The 18,103-nt window shown below is 44.2% G+C and overlaps 1 protein-coding gene across 3 annotated transcripts; it reads left to right on the forward strand.

The window, feature by feature from the left end:
- Positions 1-14,494, forward strand: C1D (C1D nuclear receptor corepressor). 3 transcript variants are annotated; one of them, XM_035110281.2, is made up of 6 exons: positions 1-394; positions 4,091-4,158; positions 4,279-4,453; positions 7,606-7,672; positions 8,114-8,169; positions 13,651-14,494. In XM_035110281.2, exons 3-6 carry the CDS (start codon positions 4,313-4,315, stop codon positions 13,825-13,827), a joined length of 441 nt encoding a protein of 146 aa, XP_034966172.1. In that variant the 5' UTR covers positions 1-394; positions 4,091-4,158; positions 4,279-4,312; the 3' UTR covers positions 13,828-14,494. The 3 variants fall into 3 exon arrangements, with proteins under 3 accessions (XP_034966172.1, XP_034966171.1, XP_060128354.1); XM_035110280.2 differs by lacking the exon at positions 4,091-4,158 and having other exon boundaries at positions 3-394; positions 13,651-14,491; XM_060272371.1 differs by lacking the exons at positions 1-394; positions 4,091-4,158 and adding an exon at positions 420-591.
- The last annotated feature ends 3,609 nt before the right edge of the window (positions 14,495-18,103 follow it).

Consider the following 18,103-nt stretch of genomic DNA (forward strand, 5'->3'; position numbering starts at 1 on the left):
CACCTTAGCGACGTCCCCGAGTCGGGCGCCGTAAAGCTGGCCGTGCGCTCTGCAGCCGCCACCCCTTGGTCCCCCCCAAGCAGCCCCTTAGGAAGGCCCTCTTTCCAAGCTGCCTCCCCCCCCCCCCAGAAAGGCCACGGCTTGCTTTCCCTTCTTGCTTGCCCATTCGGGGACGGGTGTGCGTAAAGCGGCGCCTTTCCCCGCTCGGAGGGGCCGAGCTGCGCAAGCCCGGCCTCTACGTCTCCGCCCGGCGGCCGCCCAGCGAAGGAGCGCAGTCGGCGGCCAGGCGCCGCGGCTCCGCCTCGCCCAAGCCGGCGGGACTCGGTGCGCCGCCCCGGCTGCTGCGTCAAGAGCGCTGCGCGCAAAGCGGAGGCCCGCCGTCTCCACGCCGCAGGTAGGAAGAAGCGCCGCTGGGCGAGGAGCGGGGCTCCAGCTCAAGGGTGGCGCCCGGCTCGCGAGGAAGCAGGCAGGCAGGCCGGCACGCAGGCCCTGGCCTTCCATTTAGCCCGGTCGCATTCTCCGCAGGAACCGTAGCGCCAAAGCGGGTGGCCTCGGGGGTCCTTCGACCCAGAGCTGGTTGCGCCTTTCCGGGTAGGGAAGAGATCTGCTGGATCCGGCCGCGAGGCGTCCCCTGACCCACAGGATCGCCCAGGCGCCTCTTCTGGAAATTGCCCCCAACACACACACACACCCCCAAAAAAAGAGAAAGGAAAGGAAAAGCTCTCCGCAGTTCTCATTTACTTACCGTATTTCGTATACCCGCCCTTCATCCGTAGACCCCAGGGCGGTTCACAGCATTAAAAAGACAAAAATACATAATAAAAATCAAGAACAGGAGCAGAGTAACCCCCCTTCTCCCCACCGCCTTCCACAAACACGTTTAAAAGAGTGTTAAAAATGTGTTTCTGGGAGGGGGTGGTTTTGATTGTGTATTTTGTATTTAGAGTGGAGCCACACTAAGCATTTGTTAAAAACGTGTGCAGCAGCACACATGTAATGCGCAATGACTTTCCCCCTGCTGCCAAAGAATCCTGGGAATTGTAGTTTCCATCCCAACGGGGCTATGGTTTCCGGAATTCTTTTTCAGAGGGGAGAGGGAGGAGGCATGTGCTTCAAATCGAGGGGTTGGATCAAGTGCTTTAAAATGCATGGTGTACATGTGGACCTGGGCAATTCATTTGGCTATTGTAGTTAATGAAGCACTTTTTCCTTTGAGTTGTATCTGCTGGGTTTGCAGGAGCAGAAAGTGTTGCTTGTGTAAGGCAGGCTGCCTGGTTTTTTGTCAAGAAGCACCAACCTTTGCTGCTGCTGCCTCTGTTTCCACCCAGGGGTGGGGGGAGAAAGCTGGTCCTATGTGACTATCGCCCAGGAAGATGAAGTAGGGTGGAAAATAGAGTGAAAATAGAGTGTGCCACCTTTTTGTACAACCCTTTGTGTTTGGGGCCAGATTAGTTGAAGGACACTGGCTGTGGGCACATTTCGGCCTACTTTGACTCCAGTCTGCTCCCATTACTTGTGTTTGAAGCAATGTTAGAAACTGATCTCAGTGACCCACAGCAAAAATACAATTAAAAACCACAGAGCCTAGGGCTTGCCGATCAGAAGGTCAGCGGTTCGATCCCCCAAGATGGGGTGAGCTCCCGTTGTTCAGTCCCAGCTCCTGTCCACCTAGCAGTTCAAAAGCACATCAAAGTGCAAGTAGATAAATAGGTACCACTCTGGCGGGAAGGTAAACGGCGTTTCTGTGCGCTGCTCTGGTTTCGCCAGAAGCAGCTTAGTCATGCTGGCTACATGACCCAGAAAAACTGTCTGCAGACAAACACTGGCTCCCTCGGCCAGTAAAGTGAGGTGAGCGCCGCAACCCCAGGGTCGTTCGCGACTGGACTTAACTGTCAGGGGTCCTTTACCTTTACCATTTAGCACAGGAAAGTGCAATAGCTACACCAGCTGAAGACCTTTACCAATTTCAAAGTGGACTGGAGGGGGAGAGATTTGCTGGCCATGAGATTTGCCATTCCTGTAGGTTGCCTGTAAGCAGTACTTCTGGGTAGAAATATAAGGATCACCCTTTAAAAATCATTCCTGCAGCATCATTCAGTTGTGCCTTTGTTTTGCAGGAACTGGCCAATATACATTTGATTCAAGTAGTGTGCTTACCCACAGAATAGCTACCCTTTTATACATTCCTTGCTTAGTGGCTCTGCTGCAGAATGTTCTACTCTCCCCCCCCCCCCCCCCCCCTTAAAAAAAACCTTTCTGGCCTTCTCTCAGAACTGGGATTATATGGAAGGAAATTTTGGTCGCTGTTATGTAGAACAGTCATTCAGTTTTGGCACAAGGCATGTGGCAGAAAGGCAGGCCAGAAACTGATCAAGTTTCTGCTTGTTGTAGGAAGTACCTTTTTTGTATAGTTTGAAGTACGGTAATTGTTTTGAAGATTAAGGAAGGGAAATAAACAAGGAGTCCAGGATTGCCTGTAGAGATATGGAATAACCCACATTGCTTTATTTCCCCCTTAGCAACTTCTGTTCCACATCAGTTTGTGTTGATCTTGGCAACCAGCTGTTTTGGTGAAGCAGGCAATGGTCTTATTTATTGAAGATTAAAGCTTGAACACAATTGCTTAAAACCAGGGGTGTTGCCTGGCATCTTAGTCATTACTATGAGTTTCAACCAATTTTAAGCCGCCATCTTAACAAGGGATCTGATCTCTCTCTCTCTCTCTCTCTCTCTCTCTCTCTCTCTCTCTCTCTCTCTCTCTTTCTCTTTCTCTTTCTCTTTCTCTTTCTCTTTCTCTTTCTCTTTCTCTTTCTCTTTCTCTTTCTCACACACAAAAGCTGTGCCACTGACCTGTGGTAAATTTGGGGGGACACCTTTTTAAATGATCCTAACTTTTTAAGTTAAGTAGACCATTCAGTTGTCCAAACAACTTTTAAACTCTGCCCTAGCAGCAACACATTCTCTGTGGTCATGGTTGTCAAAATGTGAGAGCATAACTCTAGCCTCTGCTAGCTCAGTTTTGCGTGTGTCTTTTTTCAGGTAATAAAAAGTAGTATTGATCGACTCCCCACCCTCTGAATCAGTGGGGGTGCACAATTTCTCATTGAGAGCTAATGGGACACTCATTTATTTTATGAGTGTGCTTTCTGGCTTAGTCCATGTGATGGAAATGAAAAAAGTTGCCGACCTTGCAGACATCCATGTTCCTGGCCCACATCCCTTTTCTTTTGAAAAAAAAAGAGCGCTATTCAGATGATATCTGTCAAAGGTGTTGTAGGCTACTCCAGAGTAAAGACGCTCCAAGCCTCCGTGTCTTTAAAGCTTTTATTGTGCATTCTATGTACAGTGCAAAGAGAGCTTCAAGAACGCATGTCTAGCTGCTTCCTTCAGATTCTCCCTATGCCCCCCCCCCCCCCGCCGGGAATGTTGCCAACATAACAGCTTCGGGACGTGAAATCTCCTCCCCTTACGTCTGCGTGAGGAGGACTTCCTCAGTTCTGGCAAGAACTTAAAAGGGAGCTCCTTTGAGGTTTCTCCACTCAAAGCTCCTGAGTTTTCCTCCCCCTCCTTTCCTGACAACAAGGGCTGGAGGGACGGCTCCTGGACCTTGTCAGAGCCCCGTTCCCTCCTGCCTCCGAGCTCTTCCCTTTCTCCTCCCCCTTCGCTGCTGTCTGCCTCATTACTGGAGCTGGGATGTAAGGGGTGTGGTCTGTCCCTGCACGACCATTACCTTACAATATCTTTGCAATGTGGTTCCTGAACTCCATTGTCTGGTTCCCACATTGTATCAGTAGAATATCAAATTATATATTACGCGGGGTATTTTCATGCCAACATCAGCATTCTGGTTCCAGGGGTGAGCAGAGAGCAGCATGAGAAGTAGCCTTAACCCAAATCTTTAAAATGGGCGGGGAATCTATGGCTCTCCAGATGTTCATCATCTCCATGCTGGTTGTGGTTGGTAGGAATGGGAATCCAACAACATCTGGAGGGTCATCTGCTTTAAATGATACCAGTATGATCTAGGTGCTGCACATTTATTTATTTTATTACATTTATATCTTTCCTTTCTTCTGTCATGGAACCCAAGTTGATGATAATACATGCATTTGAAAACCTGTTCAAAATGAAAAAAGTTGCCAACCTTGCAGACTTGAAGTAACTTGCCTTGGTTATCTAGGAATGTCAACCCATAGGTTGATGTAAGTGATTTCTTTAAGATCTCGCAGACCATTTCATGAGCCTAATGTTTCTGTGTTTTATCTACCTGTACTATAGGTAAACCTGTCCTGGTTCTTGTGTGTAGAGCATAATGTCGGAGAGTGATCTTGCTGGAGAAGAGTACCCAGCAGAGATCCATGATTACCTTTCGGCCTTTGATAAATCTCTTGGTTTTGTGGATGAGATGTTGAAGACTATGATGTCTGTGTCGAGAAGTGAGCTTCTCCAGAAGGTAAGGGGCAGATGAAAGCACAACAGTAGCGGCAAGAGTTTTAGTAGCGAGAAGCTGGAAAAGTTGTAACACACCCAGCATACTTGAGTGGCAATTGTTAATGAAAGAATATGCACAGCTAGCAAAATTTACAGGAAGAATCGGAGGGCAGACGAAACAAAAAATAAAAAAGGAATGGAAGATTTTTGACGATTATTTAGCGAATAATTAGATATCTAAAAGTCAACCGGCAGAGTACACCTGAACCCAATATAAATTAAAGAAGAGATAATGATGTAAATTGATTAAGAATTGTGCGATATAAAAAGGTTAAAAGTTTATGAATTACAGAGAGGTAAATTGGAAGTCAGCATTTAAAGATTTTCTTTGTTTTTGTTTAATACCTTATGTGTTGCTTTTTATGTGGCATTTGGTATTTGTTTTTTGTTTGTTTTTCGTTGTGTGTGTTTTTGTGTTTGTGTTTTGCTTCCCCCCTGTTTTCTTTCCCCCCTCTCTTTTTGTTTTTGTTTTATTTTGTAAAAAGATGTAGATGAAGAATGTTTTGTGTTTGTAATTCTGTTGTTTATTAATGCTTTTAATGAGAAAACTAATAAAAATTTATTTATTTTTTTAAAAAAAGAAAGCACAACAGTGTTTGTCTTTTAACTAATCGGTGGTGGAAGGCAGGGTCCCCAGTGCTCTTTAAGATTAGGGTGGCTTGTACTTCATCCAGAAACCGCTTGCCTTATTTCTGGAGGTGGAGTTTTAGAATAAACTCGCACTAGAATGTAAAAGCTAGGTGTTAAACTGCTACCGTACCCGTTCCAGCTGCAGGAAGAACAGATCTAAAAGAATAAATGAAGTATCTTTTCTTTCTCGCTTTCAACACCCAGAAACAGCACAAGGCACTGCCTGAGGCCTTGGTACATGTATCTATGTACCTTAACATTTAAAATCCAATTTGTAATTTCTTTGGGGCAAAATAAAAAACTCGTCCATCAGGGAATTTCACCCCCCGAAGCTTTCCAAACATGAATAAATTATAAGCACAACGGTTCTGACAACTCAGCCCTTTGACAGCATCCATGTTCAATCTTGTAAACTGCACACTCGTGTAACCTGAGTTTCCTGGAAGTCCTGTAGGAACAAAATGATAGATTGGGTTTGACAGCCAAAAAAAACGTTTCTAACTTTTGGTGTGCAGCTGCAATATCCCTGCATGCACTGTACACTTAAGTACAGGTGGCAGCAGTCCATAGCCCCCAGTCCCGTAGGACTCCTTCCTTGTTTGTAAAGAGAAGCAAATTTGCAAGCACCTGGGGCTTTCATAGTTGGTTGTGAGGAAGTTCCAGGGGTTACTTCGTCGGATCACTGCCAGGATTGACAATAAATAATAATAATAATAATAAATACTAATATTTTTTTATTTATACCCCGCCCTTCCCGGTTCAGAAACCGGGCTCAGGGTGGCTAACAACAAATTTAAAACAATTATGATACAACATAAAACAGCATAAAATACAGTATAAAAGCATGAACGACAATAAAATTCAAAGTTCCAAAAATCAAATTGGGGGAAAACCCCTCCAGTAAACATTAGATGGTCACCAGGGTTAGTTGGCTAAAATTAGTCCTACTTTGGCCAGCGAGGAGGCCAGGGGAGAATTAGCTGTGAGGGCCCAGAGCGGGTAATCTTCATAAAGGGGGGGGGGGAGAAGAAGGGTAATAAAAGATCAGGCTGAGTCCAAATTAAAGGCCAGGCGGAATAGCTCTGTCTTACAGGCCTGGCGGAAGGAGGTTAAATCCTGTAGGGCCCTAGTCTCATGGGACAGAGCATTCCACCAGGCCATCACTGAAAAGGCCGTGGCCCTGGTGGAGGATAGTCTGACTTCCTTAGGGCCTGGGACCTCTAAACCAGGCATCCCCAAACTGCGGCCCTCCAGATGTTTTGGCCTACAACTCCCATGATCCCTAGCTAACAGGACCAGTGGTCGGGGAAGATGGGAATTGTAGTCCAAAACATCTGGAGGGCCGAAGTTTGGGGATGCCTGCTCTAAACTATGGTTATTCATGGACCTTAAGGTCCTCTGTGGGGCATACCAGGAGAGGCAGTCCCGTAAATACGAGGGCCCTAAGCCACAAAGGGCTTTAAAGGTCAAAACCAGCACCTTGAACCTGACCCTAGTGCAACAAGTAGATAATACATGGGAACAGTGGTGTAGCATAATGGCTCATAGAGCTTCCTTTGGTGGCGATGTTGGTGGAGGAGACTGCTACTTCTGAAAACCACATTTCCTTCCCATTGACTGCAGCAGATTGAGGAGGATCAACTAGGCCAGCTCCCAGGCTGGTACAGTTTTGGGGTCGGTTTGGGGAGTATTGGGGGAACAAGGATGCTTAGGATACTGTTGGATCCATGGCCTCCTCTGACTCCATCTTGGAATGCCTTGTGTTGTCCTCTGACATGGGTGGTTTCCCCTCCTGTGGAACAGCGATGCTCCTCTTTTGTGGGCTTCTCTTTTTCACCCACGGAAAGATCTAAAATATCCACTCCTTTTCCCAGGAGTATACACAAGCTCCCTAAATTGCAAACTGTCAAGTCCTGTTGGAATAGGATCGGTTAGGTTTTGGGAAGCCATCCCTCCACCTGCAATTCAGGGACAACAATACCAGCTTACCTCACAGAGTTATTGTAAATATTTTCCTGCAAATTATGTGAACCATGTGAAAAAATGTGAATCGTTTTAAATGTTCAGAACGGGTACATAGATGCCGAGTGGTGTTATTAGCTTATTTCAGCATACTTTGTGGATTTCCTGATATTTCATTGGGTAATGCTTTAATGGGACAGTTTTATTAGTTGTCTGAAAGTCAAGCCCCCAAATGCTGATCATGCCTACATAAATACTACTTTCTATTCTTTAGAAATGTGTTTACTTGAAATTATTGGGTAGGATTCCGTGGTAGATAGAAGAAAGTAACATCAACAATGTGATATTTTTTAAAAAATGAACTTTGAATTCTGCAAAGTACTGTTAGCTTCCTGATTGGGGGGAAGGTGGCATTGACACTATACTGTGATAATAATTGGTTCCTGTAGCTGGAAGCCTTTTTTCATGTCTCAGTTAAATAATGAAATGCACATGATGATGTTTGTATCTCTTTTGTTTTAGCTGGATCCTCTTGAACAAGCAAAATTAGATTTGGTCTCTGCTTACACATTGAATTCGATGTTTTGGGGTGAGTGTGGAGTATGAAATTTATGGTGGTAATTTAAGTACTTCAGCATGTGACTACATATTTAAATATGCAACTCGGCAGCTAGGTACCCATCCTATTTCTAATGATGATTTTACAGCCGCTATGCTTTTATAAGTGACACTTAAAGAAAAGCTTAATTATTTAAGCCTTCGCCATTTTTGTAATAGCTGATCAATTCCCTTTTCTTGTTCTTTGGTTCCTCTAGCAACCCTTCCGGTTCTCCATAGAGCCTTTGATGCCATTTCACCCAGCTGTTAGGCATTTTATATTAGGACGAATACCACTGAGTTCAGTTTAGCAAAGCAGTTTTATAGTCTTGCAATTGATGTGTGCTTTTGCAATTTAGATGTGTAGTAAGGATTCTGTTGCTAAAGTCTCTCACAATAAGAATAATATTGATTAATAAAATTCATTTTACAGTATATCTTGCCACACAAGGAATTAATCCAAAGGAGCACCCAGTGAAACAGGAGCTGGTAAGGTTCTTATTTAAAATACAGCACAAAATTAGATTCTTATTTAAAATACAGTACATGTTAAATCCTCCCCCCCCTCTCTCTCTGTGTGTGTGGTCATAAATGGATCATCAATTATAACCTTATTTTATATTTTTATTTTATTCCAAGCACGCTAAGGTGATATTCTTGGTTCCTCCTCTACCCCAGTTTAACCTCACAACAACCCCGTGAGGTTGATCAGGCTGAGAGTCACTGACTGGCCCAAGGTCACCTAGACCAGGCATCCCCAACTTTTGGCCCTCCAGATGTTTTGGACTACAATTCCCATCATCCCTGACCACTGGTCCTGTTAGCTAGGGATCATGGGAGTTGTAGGCCAAAACTTCTGGAGGGCCGCAGGTTGGGGATGCCTGACCTAGACCTTCATGGCTGTTTGCACCTTGATCTCACAAGTCCTCTTCCAATGCTAACCCAGCCTTTCTAAACCTTGGATCTCTAGGTGTTCTTGAACAACAACTCCCCTGATCATTGGCCATGCTGGCTAGAAATGATGGGAGTTGTAGTCCAGACATCTAGGGACCAAGGTTGAGAGAGCCTACGCTTCCCCTCCCCTTTTAAAAATATTTTATTTTTAAATTTTCAAAATAACTGCATTTTTTCTTTTGTATATACATATCCAATCCAAATTTTCATTAAATGACTCCCCCCCGCCCCCTCTGGTTTCCATTCCCCCCCTTTAATTCTCCTTGCATATAATTATACCTCTCCAATTAATTATAACTTCTTTTTTCTCTCCTAATTCTATTATTAGTTCATAAATGTTACATCAAACCTGCTAATGTTTTAACATTTTTACAGTATTCTTTAAAGTACAGTGGTACCTCGCAAGATGAATGCCCTGCAAGACGAATTCGTTTTGCGAAAAATTCGTCTTGCGAATCGCGGTTTCCCATAGGAATGCATTGAAATTTAATTAATGCGTTCCTATAGGCAAAAAAAGAAATTTCAATGCATTCCTATGGGAAGCCGCGATTCGCAAGATGAATTTTTCGCAAAATGAATTCACTCGCGGAATGAATTAAATTTGTCCTGCGAGGCACCACTGTAATCTATAAAATTTTCCCATTCTTGATTGAATTTTTCCTCATCTTGGTGCCTGATCTTCACGGTAAGTTTAGCCATTTTGGCATAGTCAGTCATCTTAGTCCTCCATTCTTCTTTCGTTGGGACATTCTCTTCTTTCCAGTTCTGGGCAAGTAGCATTCTGGACGTTGTTGTCGCATATAAAAACAGTCTCTTTTGCTTCCTTAGTACTTCTCCTATTACTCCTAGTAAAAAAGCCTCTGGTTTTTTTTTTTAACAAACGTATTCTTAAACATTTTTTTAATTTCATTGTATACCATTTCCCAGAAGCCCTTTACTTTTTTACACGTCCACTACATAAGAAAAACTGTACCTTCTTTCTCCTTGCATTTCCAGCTTAAATTAGAGGAATTTTTATACATTTTAGCAAGCTTTACCGGGGTCAAATACCACTGGTACATCTGAGAGAGCCTAGGCTGACCAGTTTCCCACACTTGCTTCAAATACAAAGCTTTTGCCTCCATGCGTTGGTGTACTGCCTCCAGAAGTTGCAGCGCTGTGTCTCATTCTGTTCTGGAGGACCCATCGGCCCTCAGTGAAAATTTGCTGAAGCAAAGCCACCATTGAGTACAGTCATACCTCGGGTTAAGTACGCTTCAGGTTGAGTACGGACTTCCAGAACCAATTAAGTACTTAACCTGAGGTACCGGGACCCAGGTGGCGCTGTGGTTAAACCACTTAGCCTAGGACTTGCTGATCAGAAGGTCGGCGGTTCGAATCCCTGTGACGGGGTGAGCTCCCGTTGCTTGGTCCCAGCTCCTGCCAACCTAGCAGTTCGAAAGCACGTCAAAATGCAAGTAGATAAATAGGAACCGCTACAGCGGGAAGGTAAATGGCGTTTCCATGTGCTGCTCTGGTTTGCCAGAAGCGGCTTTGTCATGCTGGCCATATGACCTGGAAGCTATACGCCGGCTCCCTCGGCCAATAATGCGAGATGAGCGCGCAACCCCAGAGTCGGTCACGACTGGACCTAATGGTCAGGGGTCCCTTTACCTTTACCTTTTTACCTGAGGTACCACTGTACAACCAATTGTTTGTATGATTTGCTCACCTTCCTAAGCTAGGAAGGAATTCCCAGGAGGCGAGCTTTTCTTTGAAACAGTCTTGTCTGTCTCTGCAAGCAGAAGTTTCAGTCTCGGTGAAATTCCAGAAGGGCTACAAGTTAAAAGCCAGACAATCCTTTCTGATGCCTCTCCCTTCTGAGAGTCGAATTTTGTGCCAACCACCTTTTCACTTGCGGAATGGAAAAATGTTGCGCATCTAATAATTATTTATAACTTCCAGTACAGTGTGTTTTCCTATAAATACTTGGACTTGTGTTAATCTCCGAGGCTACCTTTCTTTACTCCTGTATGACTTTAAAAGTATCATGTGGTTGATTTACTAGCAAAAACGGGAAAAGATTCTCCCTCCCCTTTTCCAATCCCTCCATTAATTCATTTTCTCAGCAGTAAAGAATCCAGTTCGGCAACAAAGCTAAAAGCTTTTTTGGCACCAGTTGTATGTATACTGTCCAGTAATTCTGCATTAGTGACATATTTACTGCCTACAATAAATCTTTTCGGTTTGTCTTTATATTCCATTTAGATGCATGAGTGCAGTATATAAGGCTGGATATCTTGGAAATTCTGCTGACTTCAAGAATCAAATCAAATGATTTAGCTTGAAGAATAGAAAAACCGCAGATCAAATCTATCAGAATAGTTGTGACGTATACATTGTATTATTCCATATACACGCAGACATCATTGCTAAAACAATGATCAGTGCGTAACCATAAAAGCAGATGGTTGGCAGAACTAATTGCAGAATAAAAGTTACTATTGCGTGGAGAACTATAGCTTCGTGCCCATACATAATGTGTGGCTAGATTTGCGGTGCATTCTTTTAGAAAGAGGATTTGCATTTGTTCCAAGATCTTATCTGAACCAAATTGCCATTCAATTTTTCTTACCTCTTCCCAAAGCCATGTCAGTATAGCCTATAGTAAATATATTTACTGTAGTGTTGAAAATGTCAAGCGATGTGTGAATTGTTCATTTTGCTGAAAGCTTGAACTCCCTGAGAGGAAAGGGATTATTTTCCAATTCTTCTAGTTCCTTGTAAACATTGTATAATGAAGTGGGGGTGGATGGGGGGGGGAGGAGAGAGAGGTGGATGGTATTTCCTTCTGAAGGGTGATGTGATGTCCTTATCTTGCATATGGATGCTCAATCAGTAGTCGCTGCTCTCTTGCCGTATGTCTGGTACTTACGGTAGGACCAAAGGGAACATACATGATTGGTTCAGTGGAACTTTTCATTCAGGTTATGAGAATCCATTCCGTGTGTCATTGAATGTAAATCTCTTCATCAGCTCCTTTGACCTCCATTGACATATAGGCTTGCCATTTATTCTTATGGCTTGTTGGAGCACTCCTGAGGCCATAACACAACATGTTAAATGGTCTTGAGAAAACAAGGTCACTATCTAATCTTTAAATTCCCGGGAGTTTACCTTACTGAGGACCTCACTTGGAAAATCACCATAACTCAGGTGGTCAGAAAGGCCCAACAGAGACTCCATTTCCTCAGGGTCTTGCGAAAGAATAATGTTTAATAATAATAATACTAATAGTAATTAATAATATTTTATTATTTATACCCCGCCCATCTGGCTGGGCCTCCCCAGCCACTCTGGGCAGCTTCCAACAGATTAAAATACAATAATCTATTAAACATTAAAAGCTTCCCTAAACAGGGCTGCCTTCAGATGTCTTCTAAAAGTCTGGAAGTTGTTTTTCTCTTTGACATCTGATGGGAGGGCGTTCCACAGGGCGGGCGCCACTACCGAGAAGGCCCTCTGCCTGGTTCCCTGTAGCTTTGCTTCTCGCAGTGAGGGAACCGCCAGAAGGCCCTCGGCGCTGGACCTCAGTGTCCGGGTTGAATGATGGGGGTGGAGACGCTCCTTCAGGTATATAGGTCCCCCTTTCCCTCTAAGAGTTATGTTTAAAACAGTGTTTAGGGCTTTGTAGGTCAGTAGCAAAGTATTAAGTCAGATAGGTAAAGTTAAGTCCAGTCACGGATGACTCTGGGGTTGTCGCGCTCATCTCGCTCTATAGGCCGAGGGAGCCGGCGTTTGTCCACAGACAGCTTCCGGGTCATGTGGCCAGCATGACTAAGCCACTTCTGGCAAACCAGAGCAGCGCATGGAAACGCTGTTTCCCTTCCTGCCAGAGCGGTACCTATTTACTTGCACTTGACGTGCTTTTGAACTGCTAGGTGGGCAGGAGCTGGGACTGAACAACGGGAGCTCACCCCGCCGTGGGGATTCGAACCGCCGACCTTTTGATCAGCAAGCCCTAGGCTCAGTGGTTTAACCCACAGTGCCACCTGCGTCCCATTAAGTCAGATAGCCAGTGCAATTCTTCTAGAAGTGGTGTCATGTGCTTATGGTACATCCCTCTACACAGCTACCCAGTCAGACCACACCGACCCACAACACACAGTTGGTGCAAGACCCTTGCCCATGGCGACTGATGGGAGGGCGCATGGTCAGCCAGACAATTTCAGGCCTCCAGAGCTGCAACGGATTCCACCAAACAGGACTAGGCTGTTCCTTGGATAGATACATGGCGTCCCAACTTGTCATGGTGGCAAAGTATTTTATCCACTAGGTCCCTAGAGACATGTCCCAGCAGGCTTTTGAGGGCTCCAGTACTTTGTTCACTTAGATAATAATAAACTTTGCACCACTTGGAATAGCTCTGGCTGGCTGGCTTTTGGAGATGCAATTGAGGCAACCCACAATCCTCTCTTGCTTCCCTCACTACTGCAAATAATGGACAATTATACATTCTTAGTGCACATTGGTGCCAAACATATTGCTCTGCTTTCCTTTGGACCACATCAGTGAGGCTGAGGGGTGTGTGTCTTGTCGTCAGGGCAGTTGGTCCAGGTTTATGCGCTGCCTTGCTTAGCCATTGCTCCATGGCCCTTTTCAGTGCAGGGCTGCCTTAGCTGTGGCCCCCCAGATATTGCTGAATTACAAGCCCCATCATCCTTGATCATTGGTCATGCTGGTTGGGGCTGATGGGAGCTAGAGTCCTTGGGGAGGCTGGAAGGAGCAGCTTCCCCATCCCTGAGCTAAGCTAGCAACACTAACAAAAGGGTCTCAGACATGAATCTTGCATTTAGCCCTTGAGAATTAGATTTTTGTCTTGGAGGAGAGTCTCCATTGTGAGTTAGTTTTCAGCGAAGTTGAATTCTGGAATGTGCAAGCAAATAATAGTGTGTGGGGTGGGTCTTTTGTTTACCGTTTTGCTTAACAACCCCTACAGCTTTTTGATAGGAAGTGTGATCTTTCCATGTCTTCCAGGAGAGAATAAGAACCTATATGAACAGAGTCAAAGAGATAACAGACAAGAAAAAAGCTGCCAGACTGGATAAAGGTGCCGCTTCGAGATTTCTGCGGAGTGCCCTCTATGAACCCAAACCTCAGAACAAGTCTGCAAAGAGAACTCCCGTTCCAGCCAAAAAGAAGAAAACACACTAGGATTTCCCTGTTTTCATTGGTATAGGTGGAATGAATATTTTAATTGACTTTTTCATGTTTCATATGCAGTAAAAATACATTTTGGTGAAATAAATTTATAACAAAAAAACCATTTCAGATTTTTAACCCCCCCCCTCAAATCCTGTTGTTTATTTTGACTTGATAGAGAAGCTGAAATTAACTAATCAGGGTCTTCCAACCCACCTACTCTTTCAAAGCAGAACGTATAGCTAATTTGTCTTTTGATCTGGGAAACACGACAAGGTATCTATATGCTAGGCAACTTAAGAGCAACTACTGCAGAATGGATAGTTTGCAGATTGCACCGTCTGTGTTCAAATGTATCTGCTTGTCAGCATCTGACACTTGTGTGCAGTTCTTTCATGCTAAACCAGCTTAGCTGCTTCTGCTGCTCCTGTGTTTTATCAAGTACCCCCTTGAATAAATCTGCTGTTAATAAGAATGGTTTCCTTCCGTTCTAGTTCTGCTGGTGCTCTAGCTCAGGAATGACGGAGCCTCCAGAAGTTGCTCCATTTCAGCTCCCACCAGCATCTCTGCCCAATGGCCATACTGGCTGGAGCGGATGGAAGTTGGTAGTCCAACATCATCTGAAGGGACACAGGTTCTTCATCCCTGCTTTAGCTCAACTGGTTAATGTTTTAGTTGGTGTTCTTGCTGGAGTGCCTCCCCCCACCCACCCGTCAGTTCCATTCACGTTCTTGTTGGCATCTGTCTTTCTCAAGAGACAATGCAGTGCTCTTCTGGAGTCGCAACCAGTCCACTGGAGAATCGCAGTGCCTGCTGTGGCTGCAACTCCTAACTGCTGCCTCCCATGTTGTTGTTTTTTGCTGCATTAGCAGCACCGAAATGACCTCTCCTGGGCACAGACCTGGGCAAAGTGTATATGGTGGTCCAGGGCTGCCCAGAAGACAAGACCTCCCTGCTCAGAATGATGTCCAAAGGAAAGCAGAGCAATATGGTTGGTTCCAGCTTGGCTGCAGGAGTTGCCAGAAGGAGGCATATCCAGCCATCTTGGGGACTTGAGTAGGGTTTACTCCTTAGCCTTTTCATCTCCCAAAGATGTTCTACAAGGCATTCATTAATATATGTGTCAGCTAAACCACCCACAAACCAGGTTACCCTTGACAGTTCCTTAGAATGTCAACTTCGCCTGCTGCTAATTTTTTTTCCATAGTCTTTGAATGCATTTTGGGATGTGAAAGGGAAAAGAGAGACTTCTTGGTGGGCGCCACTTGTGAATCTCTTCATGTCAGTTAAGCTTCCCATAACTAGTTTCAGTATCTACAGGCAACAATGTATATTCTGTATTATGAAAATCAACATTATAAATTGCAGTAACCTAAAGTCAAATTTAGGACGCAGGTGGCGCTGTGGGTTAAACTACAGAGCCTAGGGCTTGCTGATCAGAAGGTCGGCGGTTCGAATACCTGTGATGGGGTGAGCTCCCGTTGCTCGGTCTCAGCTCCTGCCAACCTAGCAGTTCGAAAGCACGTCAAAATGCAAGTAGATAAATAGGAACCGCTACAGCGGGAAGGTAAACGGCGTTTCCATGTGCTGCTCTGGTTTGCCAGAAGCGGCTTTGTCATGCTGGCCACATGACCTGGAAGCTATACGCCGGCTCCCCCGGCCAATAATGCGAGATGAGCACGCAACCCCAGAGTCGGTCACGACTGGACCTAATGGTCAGGGGTCCCTTTACCTTTACCTTTAAAGTCAAATTTATAGTGTAAAATAAGCAAATATGCATACACATCCTTACTGCAAATAGTGGAAATGACTAGCACTATGGAAACCCTGGTTAATAGAAGCCCTGATCAGAGTCTCTTCGGGTTGGACTAGATGTCCCTTGGAATCCCTTCTACCCCCTATAGTTCTGTGGTTCTGTGCTCCATCTTCTTTCCTACTCATGAAATCTCACCAGGTTTGGTTTGAAAATTGTCAAGTGGTCATAAGGGTTAGAAACTTGTTTTTGCTTACAGACAGACAAACCAACTTGAGCACCCTCAAGCCTTTGCCCTGTTGCTTGTGGACTGACTCTGCGGAGAAGTCCGTTAGGCAAAGAGGGGAAAGCCAATTTGTACTAACTTGCATCCTATACCCAGTGAAACTGGCGCCACCAAGGGCTTTCCAAACTTTTCATATTGGTGACACTTTTTAGACATACATCATTTTGTGACACAGTAATTCAGTTTTACTAGCAAACTGGAGGTTAAACGAAACCCTTTCCAGCCCTGGAAGGAGCTCGCGGGGCGTGTACATTCAACACACCTACACGCTGCAGCCAACACACTCAACGTGTCACGACACACAGTTTGGAAAGCTCTGGCCTAGCAGATTGAATTAAGGTGTCTGTTTGCTATTGCAGTGAACCTTCAGTTCACACTCAATTTACTCTGGGACTCGTTTTAAGCACAATTCTCTGAATGTTGATTTAAAATTGGGACATGTTAGATTTCCTCCGTTCCACTTGGTTGAGAGCCATCATTCTCATTGCTGTTCTCCAGATTTACTTCATAATGTGGCTACATTTCATCTAAGCTGTTTGATTAGTTTGAGACGCTGTCCCCACGGCTTGTTTCTGCAGCTGAGAAGCTAAGCTGTTTCTTTTAACCCTCCTTGTTTCCAAAAGCATTTTCCTAATCACAAAATCAAATGATATATAGAAGATCCTAATCACAGAATATAGTTTAGTCATATTTTTTGGTGGGGAGAGGGAATGGTTTATTTGATAATGACTCAAATTCAGTGTTTACATGTGAAATAAGAAGGAATTTTAAAAAAGAGATTAGAGGTATACAAGGATCATATTTTGGGAACTGCTGATATTTTTTAGTTCCTGTGGGACCACAGCAATCGACTTAAGGTCTTTTCTTATAACTTGAAGTCTTCTGAATGTGTGAATAAAGAAACATATCCAAATGGTTTACTCCTTAGCTGCGGCATTGATATAAAGTAGCAAATGCATTAAATAATAATAATAATAATAATAATAATAATAATAATAATAATAATAATAATAATAAATTATTTATACCCTGCCCATCTGGCTGAGTTTCCCCAGCCACTCTGGGTGGCTTCCAACCAAATATTAAAAACAGTACAGCATCAAGGAGTTTTCATCACGTTGGGTATAATTTAGGACCCCGTGTGGTACTTTCAAGTAAACATGAGGCAGGATTAGGCCACTTCTGTAGCACTCATGCAGTTCCTCTTCACTAGCTGGAAGGGTAACACCTCCATAAATGTCTTGCAGCTTCAGAACCTGCCAGTCAGCCTCTCTTTTTTAAAAAAATATTTGAAAACTCAACATACGGCCTTTCTCAACCGCCCCTCTCTCCACAGATAAAAAGTGCTTCTGTACACAGTTGCAGTTAAGTACAAGTACAGCAGCACGATCTATCTTATAACGCTTTTGATTGGGACTGCTTTTGATTTTCAGCGAGTCATCACAGACATTTAATCAAAACATTATTTAGGTACACTGTTTAGACAGGAAGCATCCAAGGAATTTTGAACTGCCAAGTGTTGCAAAGGTAGCAGGCTGCTGAGGTGGATTTTGCTGGCTTTTTTTCTGCCAGCCAACCAAAGGAACTCAAATAGCATTGTTTTTGCATGCAGAAATAGTTACAGCACTTTATGTAGCTGTGATCGCCCCCCACCCCCACCCCAAAACTGGGAGGATTATGGGAGAGATAGTGGTTCCCCCTTTACGTGCTGACAAATAGGTTTGCAGACAGTCCTATTTCCTTAAAGTTCTTAAGAGAGCAAACAAATTATATGGGGGAAAAACAGTGATTTTATTTTCATTGATGGTTAATTACTGACCGGGGAACATTGTCATTGCCCGTTTGGGTATAAGGCAGATATCTTAAACCTAGAATTGTGAGATGGCTAGGGAATGACTAATACATGTGATTGCTAAGCTAAACATGAATGTAGATGGATGTGTTTGGTGGAAAAGAAAGAAGGCTCAAGGCACTTCTAGTCTGTTGCTGTTTCCACGTGGGATTTGGTCACATCCTGGCAAATGCATGCTATGCAATTAAAGCTGATGTGGAGCTCTTGTGAAACAAACATGCTTCCCCAAAAGAACAGATTTCTTGCAATAAGGAAAGTGACAGGAAGATGCACTGGCAACCCATTCTTTGAAATGGCACCTAACCACCCTGCAAACAAATGCTCAGTAAACAGGTCACCTGGAAGTGCCCAGAGCATGATGAAAGGAACAGCTGGGGAGGGTTGCAGGTAGCAGAAA

This window comes from Zootoca vivipara, chromosome 3, assembly GCF_963506605.1.
Source record: "Zootoca vivipara chromosome 3, rZooViv1.1, whole genome shotgun sequence".
Classification (NCBI taxonomy): Eukaryota; Metazoa; Chordata; class Lepidosauria; order Squamata; family Lacertidae; genus Zootoca; species Zootoca vivipara.

What these genes read in the sequence shown, in the direction of transcription:
- C1D (XM_035110281.2), top strand. Translation starts at nt 4,313, where the DNA reads ATGTCGGAGAGTGATCTTGCTGGAGAAGAGTACCCAGCAGAGATCCAT. An exon ending in GAAGTGAGCTTCTCCAGAAG is followed by an intron (nt 4,454 to 7,605) that starts GTAAGGGGCAGA and finishes CTTTTGTTTTAG; the next exon opens with CTGGATCCTCTTGAACAAGC. An exon ending in ATTGAATTCGATGTTTTGGG is followed by an intron (nt 7,673 to 8,113) that starts GTGAGTGTGGAG and finishes TTCATTTTACAG; the next exon opens with TATATCTTGCCACACAAGGA.